General features: G+C 45.7%; 1 protein-coding gene across 1 annotated transcript in view; it reads right to left on the bottom strand.

Moving 5' to 3' along the window:
* Positions 1-8150: 8150 nt before the first annotated feature.
* The window catches only part of LOC309365574 (uncharacterized protein), an 87616-nt gene continuing 75093 nt past the window's right edge, over positions 8151-20673 (bottom strand). Inside the window, exons 2-4 of the mRNA XM_081903664.1 lie at positions 17326-17451; positions 12792-12957; positions 8151-9400 (exon numbers count right to left, since the gene is read on the bottom strand). Coding sequence (XP_081759790.1) covers positions 8199-9400; positions 12792-12957; positions 17326-17451 — 1494 coding nt within the window. The 3' untranslated portion in view covers positions 8151-8198. The remainder of the gene's footprint in view (positions 9401-12791; positions 12958-17325; positions 17452-20673) is intronic.

Raw genomic sequence — 20673 nt, 5'->3', positions numbered from 1 at the left:
TGCCATAGCACCGGGGGTGCTTTGAATGGTGGTCAGGGGTGCTGCAGGCAACACTGGCATCTGTCCCTCTTTCCTTCCCTACCTCCTCTGATGCCCTCTCGTGTCTCTGCCTCCCAAAGGCTGTTTGTTGCAGCAGCCCTGGCTACAAGCTCCCCAGGTGAATGGTGCCTCTGGGGCTGACCAGGGGTTGCTTCCCGGGCCCCTGTGGGGCAGTGGGAGGACGACGTACTTTTCTTGGGGGCATGGGCAGCAGCTGGGGCTGCCTAGAACACTCCCAAGGAGAGGGGAGAAAAGAGGGGACAGAGGGCACACTCACAAGGGAGGCTTTGAAAAGGGGTGTGGGGCTGCCAGCTCTGCAGGCAAGGGGTGACATAACTGGGCTCCTGAGCCCCACAGGGGTGCCACAGAAAGAATGCAGTTGGTCAAGGGAGCTGTGGAGCCATAAAGGTTGAAAACATCTCCTCTAATTGGTTTGCACACACAAAAACCCAACACAACAATGAGGGATTTTTTATTTCAAATCCCCCACCCCCCAAAAAAAATAACTATAAATGTTGACTCAAGAAATACCGATTTGAGTGGTTCCAATTTCATCAGATTGTGGATATTCTCTATGATTTTATGGTCCATACGCATGCCAAGCACACCTTTACTCCGGGAGAGGATGCATTTTTAAAAATAGGCTCCTCCGGGAAAGAATTTAAAGCAGCTATGAACCTTTGCCTCCCTTTCCTCCTATTCTGAATTTACTCTCCGCTTCCCTGTGGACAATGATTCTCTCTCTCCCCCCCCCCCTCCTCCCTTTCTACAGGATTTGCCAAGGAAAGGCCAGAGGGCAGCAATGGTTGCGATAAAAAAAATAGTCCTTGCAAAGGTGATTAAAGGTTAAGATTGGAAGTTGTGGAAATGTGAAGGGATGTTGCAAAAGGTAATGTCGGCTCCCCCCCCCCCAAAAAAAACCCCAAACATCATCTCACACACAGCCTGTTCCACTCCCCAAACCCCTAGACTTAGTATGTCAAGGATCCTCTGATATGGGGGACTTCAGACTGCCCTCCTTTGCCAATAATTCATCCTTGACTAATGATTTGTCTCCCATGAAACAAAATGGGGCTTCCATATTCCTAAGGAAACACATTTCTTCTTTCCATTACTCTGAATTCTGGAAGTATGAGTATTCATGTTGACCTCCTTCTGCCCTTCCTGGCCTTTATAAGTTAATAACTTACTTGAGCAGTAATTGGCCACCTTGGATTTCGGCTGAGGGACCTGCTGAACACAGAAAGCATTTTATATCACATATAACTCAGGTCACATTTTGTGCAGGGGAGAATCACTTAAGACAGTTTGTAAGATGCTTGCTAGACTTAACCATACGTTTCTTTACAGGCTTACAACATTTCATACAGCATGTCTATTTGTGTGCATTCTTGTAAGATTCATTGTTTGCAGATATCGAAGGCTTTCCATGGGACAGCGATACGATAATACGCTAAGCGGGTGAAATGACTTGTAGTGTAATCCTGTACAAGCCCACATGGGTAACAGTGCAACCTGTAGCTGCAGTTCTATACCTAGTGTATTTCCATTTATTTAGTGCTTTTGAGAAACCAACGACAATTCCATAAATAGAAACAATGCATATATGTAACATTTAGTTTTAAAGGAAAATCCCATATACATTGAAGTCCTTAGCTCATTAGCATATCCATTAATAAAAAAAGAAAGATGTCATTCTCTGTGTTTCCATAACAGCAGACCTGTTTGCGGGAAGGTGCAATTCAATTTTCATCCCTGGGTTTTTGCATATTCCTCCCATCACTAATTCCTTTGATGATGAATTCTAAAAAAACCCTCATGTGAATATCTCTTGAGTGTTTCTTCTTTTGTACATTCTCAAAGCTGACCTCGTTATTGGAATATGTCATGATTTGTTCATTAGAATGTGACAGAACAGCCCTAGGCATATCTACTCAGAAGTAAGCCTCACTGAGTTTAATAGGACTTAGTTCCAAGTATGGAAACATTCTGGCCTGAGTTCATTATGGGAAATGAATGTTCTGAAGAATCACCTAAATTCTTCCTTCTTCCTTTTCTTTTAGATCTATAATGATAGCTATATTTTACCTGCTTATATTATGGACATATAATATTTTATTATATTCCTTTTTTCCATTAAGTGAGTTTTCATTTGTTGCTGTTGTTTAGTGCCAAGCTGAGCTAGATTCTAAATAAAGATGTAAAACCATGACTGGATATTCATTCTCATCTACAAGGTTTCCCACCCCCATCCCCTTTCCCCTTCAATTTCATAGTTTTCTGAGTGCTGCTGAAACAGAAGTAACTCTTGTGATTTTCACTTGATTTTTAGGCAAACTCAAGAACTGATCACTGCTTGATTACCCAGGATCCCTTGAAAAATCAGAGGTGTTCCCTCACTATGAGAGTCACTGGATCCTGTTTGATGTCCAGCTAGAGTCTTCTTCTTCAACCACATCAAAACAAGTCCTTCTAACATTTTCACTGATTATATGAGCTTGTCTCTTGGAATAAAAGCAAATTAAAAATCCCCATTCCATCTGTTTCTCATTTTCAGGCTTGAGTGTCATTGCTTATGAAACCAGGACAGTACCTTATACTCATGAGGAGGTGCCAGCATGCGTGGTTGTGCAGAAGCGCAAAATGTGTTTAGAAAAGAAGCCTAGAAAATGAGAGGGCCCACCAAAACAATACAATAAGGACTGAGACAAGGAAGGAAGAATGAGCAAAAATGGGAAAGAGGGAATGAGAGGCAGAGAGAGGAGATTCGATTCAGTTCACATTTAAAAGTTAACCTACCAAATTCTCACTTTCTGAAGCAAGATGCGAGGCAAAGCACATCCTCCGTTCAAAATCAGTGCTGCTTCAAATCTGGCGATTTGGGTCTCCAACCATGAGATGCATCAAAAGAAAACACATATAAAGTATTCATGAACATGACCAACAAAAATGCATCACATTGAGGAATATTGAGACACCCCTCAAAAAACACCCTCCAGCTCAGGAGACCCCTCCCCTCCCGAAAATCCCCCCCCCCCCGTCAAGTGGATTTTTCTGCTTCTGCAGCCGCTTTTCATCCCAGGAAAAGAGACGGAGGAGGAAGTGTCCCAGGCGAGGAATGAAACGCACCTGTGATCCGGTGGGGGCAGGTGGGGGCGCTTGTTGCTCAGGGGGTGGCCCCTCCCACTGGGACTCTTCCCAGTTCAAAGAAAAAGAGGGACCCCTGCCATCCTTTCTCTGCGTTTCCTGCCAGAAAACCAGTTTCTACTGGGCTCCCAAAACCACATGGAGGCAGGAGACCCCATTTCCCACCCCAGAGCAGGGCTGGACCAATCAGAAGCCTCTCCATTGGACAGCTGGCCAATCCCCTTTCAGATTCCCCTGGGCCTCCTCCTCTCCTTCGCTGGTTTCCTGAGGGAGTTTTCCCCCTGAGTTTCCCTCATGGCTGCTCCCCCTCCCAGCTTATCCTTCATTTCTCCTTCCTTCTCTTCCTGTTCCTCTTTCCCCTCATTGTTTGGGGGCAGCTGGATCCCCCCCCCGGCCCAGGCAGGCCGTTTAGGAGCCCACGGACGCGGCAAGGCCAAGAGAAGGCGTTTCCCGCCCTTTTCCAAAAATAGGCGGGAAAGCCATTTTGTTTTTTCCGGAGGCCCCAGCCGCTCCCAGAGACACCATGGCTCCCCTGTGGGCCTTGGGGGTCCCACGCTCTCGGGGTCTCTCCTCCCGGAGCAAGGAGGGTGGCACCTTTGGTCCTCAGCCGCCTTCCTGCCATGATGGCTTGGCCTCCACAGGGCAGCCTCTCTCCTTGCCATGTTGGCACCACGGAGGAGGCCTCTCCGTTGGGAGACGCGAGGCAAGCGGCCTTGGGGGATCCGCCAGGTTCTGCAAAGGGGGCCAGGAGGGAAAGCCCCTCTCTGTCTCGGAGGCCCGAGGAGGAGCAGAATAACAGTAGTAGTAGTAGTAAGGGCTTTATCCCCTCAAAGGTGAAGGGTTCCCTCATGGGAGTTTGACCACCGGAGTAGCATCCTTTGTCACCCCAAGAGTCAGCGCTAGGAGAAGGGCTCCACCTGCAGGCCTAGGGGAAAGGGGGCTCTTGCCTAGACGAGGCTGGAGACTCCCTTTCTGGGCCCTCGGGGTCCCAGGAGCCCTTTCTGGATGGCCCTCACTTGCCCCCCAAATGGGCCAAGACATCTGTTCCTCTTTCCCCTCAGGCAGTAGTTGAACAGGAGAAGTTGCTCCCATTCCTGATCCCTGTGGGTCTCAGGAGGCAGTGGGGGGACTCTAGGGAACTGGCTGAACTGGGGTCCTCCCAGTCCAGCCCAGACAAGAAAGAGAGGGAGCTCTCAGAAGAGGAAGCCATTGTGGAGAAGAACCGGACTTGGCTGTTCTCTGCTGAGGGTCTCCTGCCTTTCTTCCAAGGCTTCCTGGGGGTGCCATGGCCAGAGGAAGAGACAGGGCCCCCACCCTGAATCCCCTGCAGGGCCCTGGGCAGCAAGCAGAGCCTGCCTCAGTTTCCTTCCCCAAGGCTTTGGGGGAACCTTGGGGTGCGGAAGGAGGAACCCCAAATGGAGCTCAGACTCCTGGCAAGTGGGGAAAGGAACATGAAATGGCACTTTCCAGATGTGTCTCAATACAGTACGATAATCTTTATTGTCATTGTCCCATACAGAACAAGGAAATTGAAAAAATGTACATCAGACATTCAAAAACCAACAAGCCTGCTATCCCAACCTGGTCAGCCCCCTAAAAACTCTGATACCCCATAATTAAATACAATATACTCTCATAGAGACTACCTTACACTGCATCTAAAACCAAAATCACATTTGGATAGAAACTGTTTCTCAGGTGGCTAGTCCTAGTCTTTATAACCCTGTACCTTCTTCCAGAAGGCAGAAGCGGAAAGAGATCAATTCCGGGGTGCGCACTATCCGGCACTATCTCTGCAGCTTTTTTATGTAGCACCAACTGCAAGTGCCTGCAGGGCCATGAGTAGTATGTATGAAAACATCAATGCTAAATTGAGCAGATACGAGGGCAGTACTCCCAAAATCCCATCAGCACATTGAGTGTGCAATAAGGGGAGAAAATACTCTTGACAAGGTGTATACGAACATCAGCCGGGAATATGAGGCGCACCTCGTGGTTCAGGTCATGTGTCCCTGCTTCTGACACCAGTGTACACACCCCTCAGGAAATCAAGGCCAGCTATAAACACGGATGGTTACTCTGTGGCCTGAGGGAGCCTCTCAGCAGTTGCAGGACTGTTTCCACGAGACCGATTGGAATATGTTCGACCATCAAGATCTAGAAACTTCTACATCAACGGTCCTGGATTATATTAGATTCGGCACAGGAAATGCACCAGGGAAAGGTATGTTAAGTTGTATCCGAATAGGAAGCCCTGGATGACAGGAGAGGTTAGGAGATTCTTGAAGGCCAGAAACTCTGCTTTTAGAACTGGGGACCGGGTACCGTATGGTATAGAAAGAGCGAACTTGAAGAGGGGTATCAGGAAAGCAACAGTGGGTAAAGAACCATATCATATCTTGTCTGCCAGTAGGACTTGACCCTTACCAGTTTGCGTACAAGGCAAAGAGATCCATGGAGGATGCTGTGGCAATGGCTTTACATCCTGTCCTGACTCATTTGGAGAAGAAAGGGAACTACGTGAGATTGTTATTTGTAGACTTCAGTTCTGCATTTAATACTATTCTTCCGCATAGATTGGTGCCCAAACTATTAGACCTGGGACTTCCACCGTGTTTGTGCAGGTGGATATTAAATTTTCTATCAAACCGTTCCCAACGGGTCAAGATGGGTTCCCATGTCTCTGTGGGTCTCATCATGAATATGGGGATGCCATAGGAGTGCATGTTGAGACTTTTATATACGCTCTATACAGCTGGGTGTGCCCCCCCCAAAAAACTCCAGTAATAAGATCATTAAGTTTGCATTAAGTTTAAAATTGAAAAAGGAACACCACAAGGTTGCCCTATTTCCCCTTTGTTATTTATTTCGGTCCTGGAAGTGCTCTTAAATATGATCAGAGGAGACCGGTTGGTGGAAGGTATTCAGGTCGGAGCGAAACAGTATAAACTTAAAGCATTTGCAGATGACCTAGTATTGACCTTACAGGAGCCAGAGCCAAGTACCAAAAGGGTATTGCAACTGATTTATGAGTTTGGTCGGGTGGCGGGATTTAAACTTAACAAGCAAAAAACCAAGGTTTTGGGGAAAAAATTGACCTCTTTAGAATCAGAAAGGTTTCAGAAAGAGACAGAGCTAAACGTGGTTAAAAAAGTAAAATACCTAGGGGTAAACATAACAGCGAAGAACATGAATTTATTTAAAGATAACTATGAAAAATGCTGGTCTGAAATTAAAAGGGATCTAGAAGTTTGGTCAAGACTGAAACTTTCCTTGTCAGGACGTATTGCTGCTATTAAGATGAATGTATTGCCAAAAATGCTGTTTTTGTTTCAAACTTTGCAGATTGTGGATAAAATGGAGTGTTTTGGGAGGTGGCAGAGAGATATCTCTAAATTTGTCTGGCAGGGCAAAAAGCCCAGAATTAAGTTTAAGATATTAACTGATGCTAAAGAAAGAGGGGGCTTTGCCCTGCCAGACTTAAAGTTGTACTATGAATCAGCAGCTTTCTGCTGGTTGAAGGACTGGCTGCTTCTTGAAAACACGGATGTTTTAGATTTGGAAGGATTTAACAATGCTTTTGGATGGCATGCATACTTGTGGTATGACAAGGTTAAAATACATAAGGCTTTCAAGAACCATGTTGTCAGAAAAGGAGTGTTCAATGTCTGGACAAAATATAAAGACTTATTGGAAAATAAGACCCCAAGGTGGCTATCACCAATGGAAGCTAAGGCCCCGAAAAGACTCAATATGGAGGCCAAATGGCCGAAATATTGGGAAATAATAGAAAAAGATGGAGATAACTTGAGGTTGCAGAGTTTGGAGAAACTAAAGGATAAAGTGCGAGATTGGTTACATTATGCTCAGATTAAAGAAGTTTTTAAGTTGGACAAAAAGATAGGATTCCAGGTGGAAAAATCAAAGTTAGAAACAGAACTGTTAGAACCCAGTTCTAAGATACTTTCAAGAATGTATAACTTGCTGCTAAAATGGAACACACAAGATGAAACGGTCAAATCAGCTATGATAAAATGGGCACAGGACATAGGGTACAATATCATGTTTGCTGACTGGGAAAAGTTATGGACCACCAGTCTGAGATTCACGGCATGTACTGCCTTGAAAGAAAATATTATGAAAATGATATACAGGTGGTACATGACCCCAGTCAAGCTTGCAAAGATATACCATTTGTCAGATAATAAATGTTGGAAATGTAAAGAAACTGAAGGAACGTTCTTTCACCTCTGGTGGACCTGCCCTAGAGTTAAGGCTTTCTGGGAAATGATATATAATGAGCTGAAAAAGGTATTTAAGTATACCTTCCCTAAGAAACCAGAGGCCTTTCTTCTGGGCATTGTCGGCCAGAGGGTACAAAAGAAAGACCGAACTTTTTTTATGTATGCCACAACAGCAGCAAGGATATTCATTGCTAAATACTGGAAAACCCAAGATTTGCCCACACTGGAAGAATGGCAGATGCAACTGATGGACTATATGGAAGTGGCGGAAATGACTGGCAGAATCTGAGACCTGGGAGAAGAACTGGTGGAGGAGGACTGGAAGAAATTTAAGGACTATCTACAAAAACATTGCAAATTGTATGAATGTTAAGAAAGATGTAAGATTAGCAACATGGTACCAATAAATTAGTTAAAAGGAATATGAACCTAAATGCAATTAAAAGAAAAGACAAATTTTGGATAAATACTATGTTAAAACTAAGTCTTTAAAACTGTGATCTAAATTTTCTAAAATTTGAGATTTAATATTGGAAAATTATACTATAAGAATTGAAACAAGTTAATAAATTGCTGGTAAAATTTAAGAGTTTGGAATGCAGGAACGAGAGTTGTGAGGAAGTCCAATGAGGAGAATGAAATGTAGATATTGGGAAATTATATGTTATTCTGTATGTTTTTTACTGTTTAAAGAAAATTTTAATAATTATTATTATAAAAAAAGAGGTGGGAGCTATTAGTGAAGTTCTTTCCACATTCCAAGCACTGCTAGGGTTTCTCCCCTGTATGAATTCTGCGATGGGAAGTGAAATTCACCATCTTACTGAAGCTCTTTCCACATTCCAAGCACTGATAGGGTTTCTCCCCTGTATGAGTTTTTTGATGCAAAGTGAGCTGCGTCCACTCCCGGAAGTTCTTTCCACATTCAAAGCACTGATAGGGTTTCTCTCCTGTATGTATTCTTTGATGCGAAGTGAGACTATGCCTCTGACTGAAGCTCTTTCCACACTGCAAGCACTGATAGGGTTTCTCTCCTGTATGGATTCTTTGATGGGAAGTGAGATTCACCTTCTGACTGAAGCTCTTTCCACATTCCAAGCAGTGATAGGGTTTCTCCCCTGTATGAATTCTTTGATGGAAAGTGAGATTCACCTTCTGACTGAAGCTCTTTCCACATTCCAAGCAGTGATACGGTTTCTGCCCTCTATGAACTCTTTGATGGGAAATGAGAGTGTCCTTCCGCCTGAAGCCCTTCCCACATTCGAAGCACTGATAGGGTTTCTCCCCTGTATGAGTTCTTTCATGCAAAGTGAGTTTGGCCCCCTCCCCGAAGCTCTTCCCGCATTCGAAGCACTGATAGGGTTTCTCCCCTGTATGAGTTCTTTGATGGCAAGTGAGACTGTACCTGCGAATAAAGCTCTTCCCACATTCCAGGCAATGATAGGGTTTCTCCCCTGTATGAATTCTTCGATGGGAAGTGAGATGTGCACTTTGACTAAAGCTCTTTCCACATTCCAAGCACTGATAGGGTTTCTCCCCAGTATGAATTCTGTGATGCAAAGTGAGCTTGGCCGTTTGACTGAAGTTCATTCCACATTCCAAGCACTGATAGGGTTTCTCGCCTGTATGAATTCTGCGATGGGAAGTGAGATGGGAGCTATTAGTGAAACTCTTTCCACATTCCAAGCAGTAATAGGGTTTCTCCCCTGTATGAATTCTTTGATGGGAAGTGAGATTTGTGCTTTGATTAAAGCTCTTCCCACATTCCAAGCACTGATAGGGTTTCTCCCTACTCTGTGCTCTTTCGTGTGAAGTAAGGCTATCCCTCTGAACGAAGCTCTTTCTTTGACGGGAGGTGGACTGGGAGCTCTGACGGATGTTCTCTCCACACTCTGAATATTTATATGACTTCTCCACTATGTGGATTCTGCTGTGCTCCCCCTTGTTCTTCCCTTCCAGTTCATCACCATCTGCAATGAAGAGAGAAGCGAATTAGAGCCTCAAGAAGAAATGGAGCTCCAGATCATTGAACAAAGTTAATGAATGCTTGTGATAGAGGAAGAACTAAAAATAGTTAGATGTGGGGCCTTTCTATAGTTTTCACTGCCTTTGTTGGCTGGTATTTACTGACATATTGCTTGGCTTTTATCTGGAATGGATCTTGTTCTGGCTCAATCCTGGAATCCACTCCATCTCCAAGGTCAGTCATCTCTTTGGTCAATCAAATGCAAACAGAAGCAAAAGCAACAAGCCTGACAGAATTTGCATCAACTTTCCTAAAAACTCTGAAGCCGGCATTTAAGAAGGCCTGGATGGTTCAGAGAATCCTGGTCACTGTTTTATTTATTTATTTTTAAATTATATTTATTCAAAGTTTCATCAATACATAGAAAAACCCCAACCCCAACCCGAAAAAGAAAAAGAGGGGGGAAAAGAAAAAATACAAATCTCAGATTACAGCTTTTCATTTGCTTAATTCTTAAACCTCCTCACACCTCCCTTTTTGTATTCTAGTTTAATTCATTATTTCAGCAAATTCTTCCCATATTTCTCAATTTTAATTTAAATAATTAATCTTCACAATCTATCTTATTTGTTAATCAACATAACCTTTCCATCTTTTAATATAATCTGTTATTCAATTTACCTTAATCTCTTTAACTTTATCTTATCTTAAAAATCTTAAAATTTCAAAATCACATCACATTCATACATTTCTCCTTAAAATCATTTCTACTAAAGCCAATTTAGTTCCTTTCCAGCATAGTCCCTCAAATTTCATTAATATTACACCAATTCCAAAATTAACAAAAGAATTTCCCTTCATATCTCTAATTTTCATCCAACGTCCCTTCTTCCTGGTTTCGGGTCATGTCAGTCCTTTCTGTCCATTACATAGTCCATCAATCTGGTGTTCTAATGTCTGAGGCCCTTAAATCTCTTCTAGGCCCCTTCTGCAAAAAAATTTGTTCTTGTTTGTGCTCACGCACTTCTTTGTCTATTGTTGGTTACTGGGGGAGTGGGTCTCCGGAGGGTTCCATCCAGTGATGGTTTCCATTTTCCTTCATCAGATTGTCCCCTTCCCCCCAGTCCCACTCCCCGTCTTCATCTTTGTAGTCCAAAAAGTATTTATCCAGAAGATAATTGTTCACCTGTTTCATAGTCCCGCTAGAGTTAAAAGCTTCCTTGACTTCAAATACTTCCCAGCACTCTCCAAGTTCAATCTTCCAAGGCAGTAACTTTTGTTCCTGCAGGACTTTGGATCTTTCAATTTGTGTTGTTTGAGAAATAGCTACTGCCTCTTCCTTCTCCATCTGCCCTTGGACTTGCCTTGTCAAACCAGATCCCTGAGTTGATCGCTGTATAGCTTCTTTATCCTTATTCCCTATTAAATCATATTCACTGGCCACAGCATTCATAAAGTCCAATTTTTCATTCATCAAGCTCATTTTCTCGTGCAGCTGCTCCAGCAAAGCATTAGTCATGCCAAGGGCAGACACCAAACCTTCCTGCCAACACATTTCTGTTCAAGGACAAGGTCAAACGGCTGGTCCCACGATCCAAATCTCACATCTGTTGAGTCTCCAAGTAAGCTGCGACAGCAAACTGACAGGCTCCCTCTAGGGGACACAATTTCTATTTTTATCCATTTTTAAAATATATCCAACAAGGGAAATTACTTTCGATTTCAAGTCCTTTCAGTTTCAAATACTTTGTTTCTTTAAAGAGCAAAAATGCAGAAAGTAGCGTTGAAGTTAATTTGTTTCTCTTTTCTTTTTCTTCTTTGGCTATCTGTCAAACTACTCCACTTTCAATCAATGGACATCTCCAACAGTTTCTGTCCCGACACCCCGTCCCCAGGTTTGGGACAGTGGAAACTTAAATTCCTTTTCTCTCTTCCTGCAGGATTAAACAGTCAAATTCCGCCCCCTTTTCTCCTGCTTCCAAGGGGGTTTTGTTGGTTATGGATGCAGGAAATTTCCAACTTTAAAAGAACTTTTCAGGCTATTAGGTTGCAAGATCTTTGCTTCAATCTATATACAAGAACAGGAGGCGGACTTCCTGTTTACACCTTCCCGCTTCGTGCCTAAGTCATAAATTTTGCAGATTTCTTAATCCGATTCTCCGTTTTTACTCACGGGTACTTGATTTTGAGTCCAAATGTCATCAGGAAAAAGTAGCGCTCTCCAGCGATGGCTGCGCGGCTTCCCTCCATGGAAATAGCGATCGGTTCGCAGCACCGCGCTGCTCACCCCACTTCACTCCGGAGCCCCGAAAATGGGTTTCCTCGTGAGTAGGGGAGGCGCTCTTGGTGCTCTGCCGAACCCCACGTTCCCAGGCTTCTCTGCCTGGGATTTCTAGCGGGCACCTGCCTTCGCTGCGGCGGGAAGACCCAATTTCCACAGAGCCCGTTCCTCCGGTCAGAGGAACTCCACCATTCGCCGATGGCACTAACCCGGAAGTCTCTCTAGAGAATCCTGGTCACTGTTTTAAAAGGCATGACTAGACGAAGAACATTCACAGAGGAAACAGTTGACATCCCTCCATTCTGGGTTCATGGTGGGAGATGTTAGAATCCCAGATGCTGTTGGTCTCCAGCCAAACAGTTGAAGTTCATCACATACTGGTATGTATGGAACGTCCACACCTTGTCTGTGAAACAAACAGCAACATCTTCACCTGAACACTCCCCGTCAGGTGTTGCCTCAATCTGGTTGGTCTAAATTTAAATTTATACGTAAATCATTTTCTTCTCTTTGAACCCCCCTCCCATGTCCATGAGGAGACCAACTCTGTATTGTTTCATTAGCAACAGAAGAGGAAAAGTGACTATAACTCAGTTCAAACCAATTCATGAACCCAGAACTAATACACCGACCACTAATGATGAACCATATGTTAAAGATAATCCTGCAAAATTATTCTGCTATTTTTGATATGCAAATGGCATGCGAAGACTTAGTCTACATATTTGTATCATTTATTAGTCCTATGTTCCTTGTTTTTAAAAGCAAATAAAAAGTTATTCCAAAAGGAAAAAGACAACACACAGAGGCCCCATCTGCATTCAAACTGCAAAGCGGGATCAGTGAGTTGTCTGACATTGGCAGGGCATTCAGATCACAGAACTGGTTTTAGACCTTTTGAGCTGCGGTGGCCGGGGAGCTGTGACCTATTCCTAGCTCAAATTGCCTGCAGATGACCAAGGAGCAGGCAGGCAGGTGGGGGAGCCCAAAAAGGTGCTCCCCTTCTCCATCTCCATCTGCCTGCCTGCCTCCCCCCACCCCCTAGCTGAGCAAGCCCCTATACCTCTCTGGCTCCATCCATCCAGGTCCCCATCTCCACTCTCCTGGAACTCACCAGATCTCTCGGAGGTCCCTGGGAGGAAATGCTCAGTGGTTGAGAGGAGGGATGCAGGAGACAACCTGACCAGGTCAACCATCCATCTTCCCCCTTCCATCCTCACTAGCTTTGAAGGATCTGTGTCTTTTATCCTTCCTGAGGAGCCAAAAGAAGCTGCAGGGTCCTGGGAGAGAGGAAGAAGCAAAGGCAGCCTCAGAGGCCCTGCAGAGATTTTCTGGCTGGAGGGGAAGCCTCCCAATATGTTGGGGGCCCCACCCACAGCAAAATCCCTGCTTTATCTCATTTCTGGCCAGAGAGCTTTCCCTCCTCACCCTCCATCCATCCATGTCCCCATCTCCACTCTCCTGGAACTCACCAGATTTCTTGGAGGTCCCTGGGTGGGAACGCTCAGAGGTTGTGGGGAGCGATGCAGGAGACAACCTGACCAGGTCAACCGTCCATATCTTCCTGTGACGTTAACATATAATAATAATAGTAATAAATTTTTATTTATACACCCTCCCCAGCCAAGACCGGGCTCAGGGAGGCTAACAACCAATAATAAAAAGTTGATTAAAATACAATTTAAAAGATTCAGATACAACATTAAAACATTAGGATGCAGTCTCTTCATAGGAGGAGAGAGGAAAGAGAAAGAGGGGGAGGGAATCAAACTGATTCTAAGCCAAAGGCCAGGTGGATCAACTCTGTCTTACAGGCCCTGTGGAAAGGAATCAGATCCCGCAGGGCCCTGGTCTCATGAGGCAGAGCGTGCCACCAGGTCGGAGCCAGTGTTGAAAAGGCCCTGGCTCTGGTTGAAGCTAATCTAACTTCCTTAGGGCCCGGGACCACTAGGGTGTTGCTATTTATGGACCTTGAGGCTCTCCGTGGGGCATACCAGGAGAGGTGGTCCCATAGGTACGAGGGTCCTAGGCTGTGAAGGGCTTTAAAGGTCAAAAGCAGCACCTTATTCTGACCCTGTACTCCACCGGGAGCCAGTGCAGCTTGAAAAGCACAGGGTGAATATGCTCCCATGGCATAGACCCCGTGAGGAGCCTCACTGCAGCATTCCGCACCCACTGGAGTTTCTGGGACAGCTTCAAAGGCAGAGCCGCGTAGAGCGAATTACAGTAGTCAAGCCTAGAGGTGACCATCGCATGGATCACTGTGGCCAGGTCGGGGCAGGAAAGGTAAGGGACCAACTGCTTGATGCGGCGAAGGTGGAAAAATGTCGCCTTGGCTCTTGCTGTAACTTGCGCCTCCATGGAAAGGGAGGCATCAAGGATTACACCCAAGTAGATTCAGAGCTACACCCAAGTAGATTCAGAGCTGATGAAGCGGCTGGGCCAAAGCTGAAAGGTAAGCTGGATGTGGTCAAAAATGAGATGGCAAGAATAAATATTGACATCCTGGGCATCAGTGAACTAAATTGGACAAGGATGGGCAAAATCAGTTCAGATGAGCATCATAACTACTACTGTGGGCAAGAATCCCGTAAAAGAAATGGAATGGCCCTCATAGTCAAGAAAAGAGTGGCAAAAGCTGTACTGGGATGCAATCTCAAAAATGATAGAATGATCTTGATATGAATCCAAGGCAGACCTACAAGAAGTTGAATAGAGATTTCCAAAGAATAGCAAGGAGAGACAAGAAGGCCTTCTTAAACAAGCAATGAAAAGAAATAGAGGAAAACAATAGAATGGGAAAAACCAAGATCTGTTCAATAAAATTGGAGATATGAAAGATCGTACAAAGATTACCATAATAAAGGACAAGAGTGAAAGGACCTAACAGAAGCGGTAGACATCAAGAAGAGGTGGCAAGAATACACAGAGGAATTATACCAGAAAGATGTCTCATACACCCCAGGTAGTGTGGTTGCTGACCTTGAGCCAGACTTCCTGGAGAATGAAGTCAAATAGAAAGCACTGCAAATAACAAGGCCAGTGGAAGTGATGGTATTCCAGCTGAACTATTTAAACTTTTAAAAGATGATGCTGTTAAGGTGCTACACTCAATATGCCAGCAAGTTTGGAAAACTCAGCAGTGGCCAGAGGATTGGAGAAAATCAGTCTACATCCAAATCCCAAAGAAGGGCAGTGCCAAAGAATGCTCCAACTACCGCACAATTGCGCTCATTTCGCACGCTAGCAAGGTTATGCTTAAAATTCTACAAGGCAGGCTTCAGCAGTATGTGGACTGAAAACTCCCAGAAGTGCAAGCCGGATTTTGAAGGGGCAGAGGAACCAGAGACCAAATTGCAAACATGCGCTGGATTATGGAGACGCCTGCTTCTTGAGAGAAAAGCAATGACAAACCTAGACAGCATCTTAAAAAGCAGAGACATCACCTTGCCAACAAAGGTCCGTATAGTTAAAGCTATGGTTTTCCCAGTAGTGATGTATGGAAGTGAGAGCTGGACCATAAAGAAGGCTGATCGCCGAAGAATTGATGCTTTTGAATTCTGGTGCTGGAGGAGACTCTTGAGAGTGCCATGGACTGCAAGAAGATCAAACCTCCGCATTCTGAAGGAAATCAGCCCTGAGTGCTCACTGGAAGGACAGCTCCTGAAGCTGAGGCTCCAATACTTTGGCCACCTCAGGAGAAGAGTAGACTCCCTGGAAAAGACCCTGATGTTGGGAAAGATCAACACAAGGAGAAGGGGCGACAGAGGACTAGATGGTGGGACAGTGTTCTCGAAGCTACCAGCATGAATCTGACCAAACTGAGGGGGGAAATAAACACCACCTAACAGGGCGGGTCCAGTATCACCAAATAAATGAGGTCTTCAAAGCTGACAAGAAAAAGGGTTTTGCAATTTCAGTATTGGATAAAGAATTATTACAAAGCAAAACAAAACAAAAGTATTTTCTAAAATGTATGGAACCTTATTGGAGTGGGAGGATGTGAATGAACAGGTAAAGGCGGTAATGATCAAATGGGATATGGATTTAGGTAAACCTATTCAATTAACATCATGGGAAAAATTATGGAAGGAGAGTTGGAATTTTACGGCTTGTGAGGCAATAATAGAAAATTTGATAAAGATGTTTTATAGATGGTATTTAACACCAACCAAGATATGTAAAATGTATAAAAGAAAATCAAAATTATGTTGGAGGTGTAACCAAGTAGAGGGGACACTTCTGCATATGTGGTGTCTATGTGATAAAATCAAGGGCTTCTGGGATACGGTGTATGAAGAACTAAAGAAAATATTTGAACAAAATTTTGCCCCCAAAACAGAAGCCTTTTTATTGGGAATATTGGATGCAGATATACCAAAAGAAAATAAGGAAGCATTTCTTTAGGCCACAGTGGCAGTGAGAACATTAATTGCCAATTAATTGCCAAAAATTGGAAAAAAGAAATAATTTCAACAGATTAAAGCTCTTTTTGGAGGAGGGTCCATGGCACTCAGGGAGACACCATAAATTTTGTAACTACTCCAGGTCAATGCTATCTTTCCCCTTAATTCTTCATGAAGTTTCCTAAAACCAGTTATACCATATGCCTTATACCATTTTCTAAAATTCTATGATTATCCCTGCTGTGTTTTATTTAATGGAAATTGAGACTGGTTTCCCAGGTGAAGCTTTTTCCACATTCTAAACAGTCCCCTGCAGGAAATGTTTCATGGAAAATTAGATTCACCAACTGTATGAAGCTCTTTCTACATTCCAAGCACTGATATGGTTTCTGACCTGTATGAAGCTTTTTCCAAACACTCCCCTGTATGAAGTATCTCATGGGAATTGTGGGTGGAGCTGCGAAGGAAGCTTTCCACATTTCAAGCACTAATTCTTCCCCCCGTTAGTTCTGGGAGTTCTGACTCAAGTTCTCTCCACACTCTGAATATCTACATGGGTTCTCCATTGTGTGGATTATCTTGTTGTCTCCTTTTTTCTTCCTTTCCAATTCACCACCTACAATCTGCTGTTATATGGCAGTATCATCATTAATAATAATAATCATCATCATCATCATCATCATCATCCTAGCCTGAGGAAGAAATTGAGCCTGAAATGACTGAACAATGAATATAAATACTTGTGACAGAGGAAGAAGGGAAGGGAGTTACTGCCTTTTTTGGCTAGTATTAGCTAACTTATTTATGGGAACTGGAGATTCAAAAAGCCTGGCTCTTTCCAGGGATGGATTTAATTTGGCTCAGTCATGGAATCCGCTCCAGCTCCAAGCTCAGTCATTTCTCTGCTCAACCAAAAACAGAGAGATGCAGAAAGGGAAAGAGAAAATTGACAGGATGTACCTCCACGTCCCTAAGATCTCTGAAGCCTACATTGAAGAAGGCCTGGGCAGCTCAGACCAGCCTCATCATGGTTTGAAAAGTCAGGACTGGTGGAAAAATATTCCCAGACAGAACAGGAGATACATCTCCCATTGAGAGTTTTCCATTCCAGGAGAGTTGTGGGTGTGTTAACATCTCAGATGCTGTAGGTGGCCTATTGGGCTCCCTCAAAATAGAGGTTTGTCCTTCAGAGATCTGTATGGAATTTCAAAACTGATCTTATGATCCAGCAGGGAACCTTACCAGAGAGGCCACGATCCCACGATTCTCCTCCTTGAATTCCTTCTGCAGAGCTCTCTTGTCAGGATCCAGGAAAGCCCAGTCCTCCTCTGTGAAAGGAACAGCTACGTCTTCAAAGCACACTGGACCCTAAGAGAAAAAGGGAGCATAAAGATGATCGTCTGCACATTGCTCTGTTCATTTCTGTAACAATTTTCTTGTGTATTTAAATGATGGGTATTAATCTTTGTGCAAGTGGGGCAATTCCATAACATAATAATTTTATTATCTATATGGCACTCATTTTCAAGTAAATCTTTGCAAGGATTCCCATTTTCCAGATGGAAAGACCTCCTCTCTCTTCATTTGGTGGGGTGGACCCTCCCAATGCCCTCAAGCCAACTTCAAGGGGCACCAGGAGGGGGAGGGGAGGGAATGTGGGTTGGCTGGCATCCATCTGTCTTAGGGGACCATGGAAGAGTGTGTCTTTGGGAGTGAGATCTGGGGGAGAGACATCTGGGACATGCTGTTGCATCTGGGACAGAGGAAGTGGTCCCGTTGTGCTGCTGCAGATGCAGAAGGGCTTTTCTTCTCCCTGTGCTCCCCCCATGTGCAAATGTTCCCGTCTGGCTGCAGCCTCTGTTCACATATGTGACTTTTCCCTCCATCTGAAGGGGGTTTATTTTCTTGACCCAAAGTTCCCTCCCCCAAAAGGAAGGCAGCACCTGGATCCCAAGGAAGAACAGGGCAGCAGACCTCCTGCGAAGTGGCCCCTCCCTGGCTTGGCAGAGGACAACGGAGGACCCTCTGCTCCCTGACTTGGGGGTCTCTCCCCACCATGCATGATCTGAACAGGGACCCCCATGCCCCCTCCCTGCACCCCTGGGACCCCCTTCTCCTCATTGCACCCTCAGGGGGAAGAGAGAGGTGACTCACCGGATTCCAGGAGGGGTACCAAGGAAGTTTTTGCAAAGGAGAGGGAAGAAAGCAGGAAGGGACGGGGAGGAAGGGGCTTCTGCTCTGGAGGACCTTGCCCCCTTCCCCATTCCCTTCCCGTCCTCTCTAGGAATCCAGCTCTGCTCCATTTAACCCTTACAAAGCCTAGCGCGCCCCTCCCCCTCCCTGCCTTCAGTTTTCCTGCTTCTGCGCCTGCGCTCTAGCGGCTGCCCCCCTTTCCTCCCTCCGGGTCAAGAACTCTGCCCCACGGAGCCCACATCCAAGCAGACTAACTGCAAGGGAGACGGGGGGGGTGTCCCTTGGCTCTCCCCCAACATAGAGGCTCCTGGATCCCAAGGAAAGGCTGGGAGGGAGAAGAGGCGAAGGGCTGCCTAGTGGCGGGAGGTGCCTTGGGCTCAGAAATGGCTCCCTCAAGACACCCCTCCGAAAAACACCCTCCAGCTCAGCGGGTGGGGGGATGGGGGGCTTCCCAGCCGGGAGACGCCTCTCCCCCCAAAAAATTCCCTGTGCTCAAGTGTATTTTTCTGCTTCTGCAGCCGCTTTTCATCCCAGGAAAAGAGACGGAGGAGGAAGTGTCCCAGGCGAGGAATGAAACGCACCTGTGATCCGGTGGGGGCAGGTGGGGGCGCTTGTTGCTCAGGGGGTGGCCCCTCCCACTGGGACTCTTCCCAGTTCAAAGAAAAAGAGGGACCCCTGCCATCCTTTCCCTGCGTTTCCTGCCAGAAAACCAGTTTCTACTGGGCTCCCAAAACCACATGGAGGCAGGAGACCCCATTTCCCACCCCAGAGCAGGGCTGGACCAATCAGAAGCCTCTCCATTGGACAGCTGGCCAATCCCCTTTCAGATTCCCCTGGGCCTCCTCCTCTCCTTCGCTGGTTTCCTGAGGGAGTTTTCCCCCTGAGTTTCCCTCATGGCTGCTCCCCCTCCCAGCTTATCCTTCATTTCTCCTTCCTTCTCTTCCTGTTCCTCTTTCCCCTCATTGTTTGGGGGCAGCTGGATCCCCCCCCCCCGGCCCAGGCAGGCCGTTTAGGAGCCCACGGAGGCGGCAAGGCCAAGAGAAGGCGTTTCCCGCCCTTTTCCAAAAATAGGCGGGAACGCCATTTTGTTTTTTTCCGGAGGCCCCAGCCGCTCCCAGAGATGCCATGGCTCCCCTCAGGGGAGTTTGACCCCCGGAGCAGCATCCTTGGTCACCCCAAGAGTCAGTGCAAGCAGAAGGGCGCCACCTGCAGACCATGGGGAAAAGGGTCTCAGGAGGCAGTAGAGGGACTTTAGGGAACTGGCTGAACTGGGGTCCTCCCAGTCCAGCCCAGACAAGAAAGAGAGGGAGCTCTCAGAAGAGGAAGCCATTGTGGAGAAGAACCGGACTTGGCTGTTCTCTGCTGAGGGTCTCCTGCCTTTCTTCCAAGGCTTCCTGGGGGTGCCATGGCCAGAGGAAGAGACAGGGCCCCCACCCTGAATCCCCTGCAGGGCCCTGGGCAGCAAGCAGAGCCTGCCTCAGTTTCCTTCCCCAAGGCTTTGGGGGAACCTTGGGGTGCGGAAGGAGGAACCCCAAATGGAGCTCAGACTCCTGGCAAGTGGGGAAAGGAACATGAAATGGCGCTTTCCAGATGTGTCTCAATACAGTACGATAATCTTTATTGTCATTGTCCCATACAGAACAAGGAAATTGAAAAAATGTACATCAGACATTCAAAAACCAACAAGCCTGCTATCCCAACCTGGTCAGCCCCCTAAAAACTCTGATACCCCATAATTAAATGCAATATACTCTCATAGAGACTGCCTTACACTGCATCTAAAACCAAAATCACATTTGGATAGAAACTGTTTCTCAGGTGGCTAGTCCTAGTCTTTATAACCCTGTACCTTCTTCCAGAAGGCAGAAGCTGAAAGAGATCATTTCCGGGGTGCGCACTATCCTGCACTATCTCTGCAGCTTTTTTATGTAGCACCAACTGCAAATGCCTGCAGGGCCATGAGTAGTATGTATGAAAACATCGATGCTAAATTGAGCAGATAGCCTGAGGCAGCGCGAATTATCGTGGGGGACTTCACTCACACAGATGTGAGGGCAGTACTCCCAAAATCCCATCAGCACATTGAGTGTGCAATAAGGGGAGAAAATACTCTTGACAAGGTATATACGAACATCAGCCGCAAATATGAGGCACACCTCGTGGTTCAGGTCATGTGTCCCTGCTTCTGACACCAGTGTACACACCCCTCGGGAAATCAAGGCCAGCTATAAACACGGATGGTTACTCTGTGGCCTGAGGGAGCCTCTCAGCAGTTGCAGGACTGTTTCCAGGAGACCGACTGGAATATGTTCGACCATCAAGATCTAGAAACTTCTACATCAACGGTCCTGGATTATATTAGATTCGGCACAGGAAATGCACAGGGAAATGTATGTT

Source organism: Podarcis melisellensis (genome assembly GCF_964234715.1).
Source record: "Podarcis melisellensis genome assembly, chromosome: 3".
NCBI classification, from domain to species: Eukaryota; Metazoa; Chordata; class Lepidosauria; order Squamata; family Lacertidae; genus Podarcis; species Podarcis melisellensis.
This window is presented reverse-complemented; position numbering and strand designations above follow the sequence as displayed.